This window comes from Diaphorina citri, unplaced genomic scaffold (genome assembly GCF_000475195.1).
Source record: "Diaphorina citri unplaced genomic scaffold, Diaci psyllid genome assembly version 1.1 scaffold6372, whole genome shotgun sequence".
Classification (NCBI taxonomy): Eukaryota; Metazoa; Arthropoda; class Insecta; order Hemiptera; family Psyllidae; genus Diaphorina; species Diaphorina citri.
In genome coordinates this window covers 12,431-19,747 of record NW_007383748.1, presented here as the reverse complement: position 1 = coordinate 19,747, position 7,317 = coordinate 12,431, and the positions used below count along the sequence as shown (strand labels likewise).

At 40.3% G+C, this 7,317-nt stretch overlaps 1 protein-coding gene across 1 annotated transcript in view; it reads right to left on the bottom strand.

Annotated features, from left to right (window-relative positions):
* Positions 1-365: 365 nt before the first annotated feature.
* LOC103521961 overlaps positions 366-7,317 on the bottom strand; it is a 9,075-nt gene continuing 2,123 nt past the window's right edge. The window contains exons 2-5 of the mRNA XM_008487064.2: positions 5,108-7,311; positions 3,711-3,891; positions 2,989-3,286; positions 366-433 (exon numbers count right to left, since the gene is read on the bottom strand). Coding sequence (XP_008485286.2) covers positions 366-433; positions 2,989-3,286; positions 3,711-3,891; positions 5,108-7,311 — 2,751 coding nt within the window. The remainder of the gene's footprint in view (positions 434-2,988; positions 3,287-3,710; positions 3,892-5,107; positions 7,312-7,317) is intronic.

Below are 7,317 nucleotides of genomic sequence, written 5' to 3'. Positions count from 1 at the left end.
CCCCACAAACCTCTGCAAGACATTATCTCAGTTCTTGTCAATATACAAAATACAACCATGTCAGCAAAATCATTGTAAACTTTTCCCCAGAAAGCAGATTACCTGACAAAATATTGTACATAGCTGATATACAGGGTTCATGAACAATACCTTAATCTAATCTTTAGTTTGATTTATTTATATGAGAAACTAAAGTACAAAACCATGAGAATGAAGGAGAGTGGGGGGAATGAGAGACACAAAAATGACAAATAGTAAACCATGAGAAGGAAGGAGAGGGGGGGAATGGGAGACACAAAAATGACAAATAGTACTGGCGGGGATGAACATATTTACATAGAATGAGACATGAACCAGCATACAAGCTAGTGAATATGTTTGACCTCAATATGACCCATATCGGTGTTGTGGGATAAGCGGAGCCAGCAGTCACCTGCAAAATGGATGAAATTTTGTAAAATCTTATTTGCTATTCATTCAAACAATAATATTTTATTCTATTGTTAGTTGTTGTTATCTATATTATGAATATCAAAAATAAACCTAATAAAAAGTACCTGTTGGGGAAAAAAAATCCCATGACAGCCATCCCGAGCTAGGGTGTGCGGGAGTATATCCATAGGGTGCCGATATTATTTTAGATTTAGATAAAAGGATCACATAGTCACAGGGTTAAAAAATATTGCCAGGAAATGGATCGGATTACAAAGGTCTAACCAACCGGTTCCCAACTTTTCTTCATGAGCTGAAAGGCTTACACCAAATGTCATCAACTCATCAGTAATGATGATCAAAATTGTCCGCGGGCCGGACCTCGAGAAATGTACGGTTCGGCCGTAATTTAACGCCAAATCTTTGTAAAAGCTCACAAAGAGTTCGCTATGCTCAGGTCTTTAGATTTCCGCCAAAGTCGCTCGAACTTGGCACAGAGATTCGATAAATTATGTAGAACTGAAGTACCCTTGGACACTGTTTCCAGAACGTACGGTATTCCGAACCAAGGTTTCGCTATTTAGGGCTATACTGGGAATAAGATCAAAAGGAACTAGCGCTCCTCACGACTCGACTTCACCTTTAGCCACAGGTCGCTCAAATTTCGCGGACAGCTTGCATAAGTAATGATGATCACAGACCAAATGTTTAAGAGTTATGAATCTTGGACACTGTTTCCAGAACGTACGGTATTCCGAACCAAGGTTTCGCTATTTAGGGCTATACTGGGAATAAGATCAAAAGGAACTAGGGCTCCTCACGACTCGACTTTACCTTTAGCCACAGGTCGCTCAAATTTCGCGGACAGCTTCCATAAGTAATGATGATCACAGACCAAACGTTTAAGAGTTATGATGAAACATACAGACTAATATGACCAATTGTACAAAGTGAGTTTAAACTCCATTAAACTCTTGGATTTAGCAATCTGATTGGTTGAATTTTTTGAAATCAAGCAATCAGATAGCTTAATACAAGAGCTAAACGGAGTTTAAACTCACTTCGTGGACCCGACCATAAAAGCAAAATCGTTGAACTTCGTACGTTCATCAAAACATACAGACTAATGACCGGTTGTACAAAGTGAGTTTAAACTCCATTAAACTCTTGGATTTAGCAATCTGATTGGTTGAATTTTTTTGAAAGCAAGCAATCAGATAGCTTAATACAAGAGTTTAATCTAAACGGAGTTTAAACTCACTTCGTGGACCCGACCATAAAAGCAAAATCGTTGAACTTCGTACGTTCATCTACATACATATTTTATTTTATAGGAAGGCAATCATAGATGATAATGTACAAAGCTCGTTTTACAGTAAACGCTAACCTATTGTTCAAAATGCAATTTACAATCTCCAGGTATTTCTACGTATTTTAGAACAAAACATCCACCACTTCATTTTCAAAGCTGAAAGCTTCAAAAGATCCAAGCATTTTGTTGAATAGATAAAGTACAGTAGGTACATGGTGATTTAAATTCCGTACAAATACATTATACATTTTATTACGTAATGAAGGTGTAGGTATGTCTTTGGAGATCGTACATTGATGACATACCTTGATGCATTGTTGTTTACAAATGTCGGGACATTGACCATTAGGCCATTTTCCTACGCGCGTCCCAATATATTTTTACAATGGAACTCCTGGCTTCCAAGGCTTGACAGGAATTTAGGTGTGCTTGGTTCATGGGAACCAAGTCCCTTAATGCAAGAAATAAAAACTGATATTATATGTACACATTGTTTACAAATTTCTGAAAGCTGAAGACTAATCATCAAGAGAGGTGTAGAGCAGTGAGTGTGTTGAGCCAATTTAACATGTCTAACGACCATCGCCCTGCTGTAGCTAAGAAAAGATAGGGTTTTTCCTATGGTTCCATTGAAAGCTGTAAGATGAATGAGTATAAGTAGTGCTTTATTTAGACTGCCAGCTTAGAACAAGATGTCCCATTTTCAGTTTGAGCTCTTCCACCCAAAGAGTTGCTTCGCAATCACCGATCCGATTAAGCTAAAGCAGCGATATCGGAATAATACCTCTAGGACGATGTAAACTCGATAACCGGAGTGAGGTATCTTCATTCTGAGTGATGGACTTATAACTGGACAGGGATAGTGACGGGAATAGACATAATACTCCACTGAACTTACTGCACCATTCCTGAGACTCCTGCTTTGATCTTACTTCAACTTTCATACCGAGGACGAGAGAGGAAGAAATTGGATGGAAATTTAAATAGTTTATTGCCAGCCTAGTGAGCTTGGAGGGTAGCGCGTCTGCCTTGTAAGCGCTAGGTCGCGGATTCGATTACCACCCGGGGCGGATTTTATCCTGAACGGGTAAGGTTCGCTCTCGGAACGGCTGGCTTTCTCCTATGCTGTGTTCCTTCTCTCTTCGCTGTCGGGACGATAAGACCTTAGCAGTTGAAGTTCCCTCTATCAAACCTCTTAATAAAAAAAAGTTAGGTGAGTAGGCACTAACCCACATGGAACTTACCAGTCAAATAAGAAGACATCGATGTGAGTCCCGCGTCAGTAAATTCAGTCAGGAATTTATCCCGCTGCTGGCGATTGTTCAAGTTGTACGGTTTCCATCTATCTTCTGCACATCGTAGCTTAATAGTATCTGATAGCTTATCACGTGTCTCCTTCAGGGTTTTAGTGAGAGGACTACGTAGTGCTCCGTCTAGTAGGTAGCGTAGATCTAAGCCTAGACTGGTGAGCTGATCACACTTGGCACTCACAGCAGCTATGCAGGGACTCAGGGTGGATAGACTGGATTGAGTGACAAACAGCTGAGGAGAGAAGGCAAGAGTGGGTCTTCATTTCAATATAAATCAATAGTGGGACCTGTTTGAAGCACAAATCACGGATCAAAATAAATTTCAAATTTTTCGGTGCTTCCTTTATTGACGAAAGACCATGGAAAAATGAAAAAAAATTGAATAAGTCATAACTCCGGCCCTGGTTGTTGGATCGAGTTCAAACTTGTACCGAAGTACTACGTTTTTTAAGATCTTTAATATGATGTATCACAAGTAGGGAGTTCTCATGTAAGATCTTTCAAGTTGCGGCCGGTTGCGGACCCCCCCCCCCCCCCAAAAAAAAAGATCCCTATCTCGGAGTTTTTTGATAATCTTTGCGATTCTCGAGAAACCCGCACCTGGCAAAGTCTTTTAAAACACGTGTATATTACGTTATTATACAAAAAACACTTACTTCCCGAATGACATGTGATACAAACAGGTTGAACTCTCTGGTAGCCCACACAACAAACGCAGCAGCACATTCACCAGTAGACGGGAAGGCGACTTTCTGTAGCTCAGTGATCATTAGACTGAGGTTAGTGAAGAATACAGTAGAGGCGCTAGTTACATAGCTAAGTGCAGGGCCGTCCCGTCTTACCTAGAAATAATAGATCGTTATAGTTACAGTAACGTCCCGAAATCGAAGAGAGAACGAGGACAGGATAGAAAGAAAAAAAAATAGTGATAGGGTGCCACAATTTAGGGTGGAAGAACTCTATTATTTCCCCTGATTTTGGTCGTTGGAATGCTATATTATTGAGTCGAGCTTCCCGATATAGAGTTCCGAAATCCAGTCACTCAACTGGGCTTCCGGAACCTTAATTTTTTCCCTCACTTCAGGATAAAGTCCGAATCGGGCTTTTTTTTTAAAAAAAAAAAAAAAAAAAAAAAAAAAAAAAAAATAAATAACGAATTTGATTGACAAAAAACTCAGAACATACATTTTTCATATAAATGGTATACCCATCTGAAATGGAATGTAGTGTGGTTCTTACCTCGTAACTGATAAGATAGGGCTTACCAGAAAGTGAGTCAGGATGTAGATAAAAGGATACTTCCTGGTAAGATGATGAAGTTTAGGCCGCTGGATTTTTGGCTCGGATCCACAAATAATTTATGTAATTTTGAAGCACTTGATTGAGCATTCCGCTCGTTAAAGGAGGCACAAATAAATTTGCAAAGGTTCAAAAGTTTGAGCTTTCCGCTCCACAAGAGATTAAAAAATCACGAGAATTTTATGCAAGGGCACAATGAGCTTTCCGCTCGAGAATTGAGAAGCTTAAGGCTTAATAGAAATCACAAGCAATATTAACTTTATGATAACCAAAAGACAACCGAAAGTCAACTAACTGTAAGTTTCTAGAATGCATTGGTTTGGGAGTACCGAGGTACTCATGCATTGAACAAGTTAATTCGAAAATGTAAGGGGTATCTACAACGTTAGGTGCTTCCTCAATCTATAAAACTAGACATACCCCCCACTTTGAAAGGGTTGCTTTCAACAATACAAAAGATAAATAAAAAACAAAACTAAAAAATCAAACTTCAAAGAAAAAAAAAATAACCAAACAACAAAGTTAACTATGTACAAAGATCAAACTAGAGATGAGAGGCATTGAGGGTTATTGAGTTGGCAAAGGACAGACCTTAGTAGCAGGTCTCCTAAATACACCAGACTTAGTCCTAACATCAACAACTCTGGTCACAGAGTCACTACCTGGGTATACCTTATCAATAACACCTAAGGGCCAATGTAACGGAGGACAGTTGTCTCTTTTCAATATAACAAGCATACCTGGAACTAAAGGCTTTCCACCTGGTAAGTTCCATTTCTCCCTAGTTTGTAAATTGTGGAGGTATTCAGCACTCCATCGTTTCCAATAGTTTTGAACCAAATTGTTCAACAACTCATAACGATTCAAATGATTCAATGGGGTTTGACTTACATCTCTGGCGGGCAGAACACTGATAGGTTCAGCGTGTAAGAAGTGAGCTGGAGTTAACACACTTGGATCAGAGGGATCCGAAGATAGAGGACACAGGGGTCTCGAATTCATGAGAGCTTCTACCTGAGCAAGTACGGTTGAGAATTCTTCAAAAGTGAGCACTTGACTACCAATTACCTTTACCAGATGAGTTTTGACTGGGCGTACATTACCTTCCCATATACCACCATGGTGAGGTGCGGCTGGGCAGTTGAACGTCCATGTGATCTTAGAACTCAACAACACTTCATTCAGAGAATCTCTATATTCCCTAGATTGTAACAACAGATAGAGCTCATTCAAAGCATTCTTTGCTCCAACAAAGTTCGTACCACAATCAGAGAGAAGATACTTACATGCTGACCGCCGAGATAAGAAACGCTTTAAAGCGTTGAGAAAGGTCGGAGTACTTAAATCCGATGCTAATTCAAGGTGAATAGCTTTGGTCGCGAGACAAATGAATAAACAAACATATGCCTTAGTGGTACTTACACCACGATGTCTAGATAGAGAAATGTTAAAGGGACCTAGAAAGTCACAGCCAGTCTTATAGAAGACTTTGGATTCGGTGACTCTGAAGTCAGGAAGATCTGCCATCAAGGGATAGACAGGAGCAGGGTTATGTCTGAAACAAAAGTTACAAGCTTGGACACGCTGACGTACAACACTGCGCGCAGACAGGATCCAGAACCTTTGCCTCAGGAGAGCAAGTAACAGGTGAGGACCTGTGTGTAAATTCTTCCTGTGAACATGGTCAATAATCAGGTTAGTCACGTGGTGCTTCTTAGGAAGAAGCGCGGGATGCTGGCTCTCGAAACCAAGATTAGACTTGCCTAATCTCCCACCAACGCGAAGTACACCATCTAAAACAAAGGGTTTTAGTTTTCTAATAGACGGAGAACAGGGTTCTTGCCTCTCAATAGCTCTCAGCTCATCTGAGAACTTTTCCTTCTGAACAGCTTTCAGCAAGGTGCTTTCAGCTACTTCCAAGTCAGCAGGACTGATTCTTTCCTCCTTAGGTAGTTTACCTGTGAACCTAAGAACGTAAACAACAGCACGCAGCAGCTTATCATAACTGGAATGTCTACTAGCGAGAATCAGGAGAGGATTATTAGAAGGCGTAATGAGCACTAAGGTGTGCGACTTTTGTTCCAATACATCAGCATGCTGATTATGATTATCATAGGTCTTGAGATTCCACTGACTCTCAGGTTGCAACAAGAAACTTGGACCTGAAAGCCATAGGTGAAAGTTAGAAAGCTCTTCAGGGAGGAGGCCACGGGTAATACAGTCAGCAGGATTGTCAGCACCTGAAATATGATGAAATGTTTGGGGAGAAATATGGTCATGTATCTGCTGAATTCTGTTCGCTACAAAAGTTTTAAACTTGCATGGGTCCGAGTGAATCCATGCTAGAACAACAGTAGAGTCGGTAAAACAAAATACATTGCTAATAGGAAATCTAGACTCGTACGTTTTAATAACACAAGCTAGGAGCTTGGATAACAACACAGCAGCAGATAATTCCAGACGCGGAATCGAGACATATTTCTTAGGTGCTACTTTAGATTTAGAACACAACAATGTACATTGTACGGAGCTATCAGGGAACTCCACACGAGAATATACTACTGCACCGTATGCCTTCTCAGAGCTATCTGAAAAACCGACAAGGGTCAGCTTGACATCATTACTTACCGCTATATGTCGAGGGACAGAAAGCGAGTTGAGTTTAGGTAATTCATTGAGGAATGAAAACCAACGAGCTACAATTTGATCAGGGGGACGCTCGTCCCAAGAAAGCTGAAGCTCCCAAAGTTCTTTAACTAAGAGCTTAGCGTAAATGACAGCAGGGCTGACTAACCCAAGGGGGTCCCAAATTTTACAAATGGTACTAAGTATACCACGCTTAGTAACCTTACACTCTTGAATAAGTTGTGCACTGATTTCAAATAAGAACTTGTCTTCTTTAGCATTCCACTTCAGACCAAGAACTTTAGATTGAGAATAGGTTTCCTCATTGTCCCACTGTAC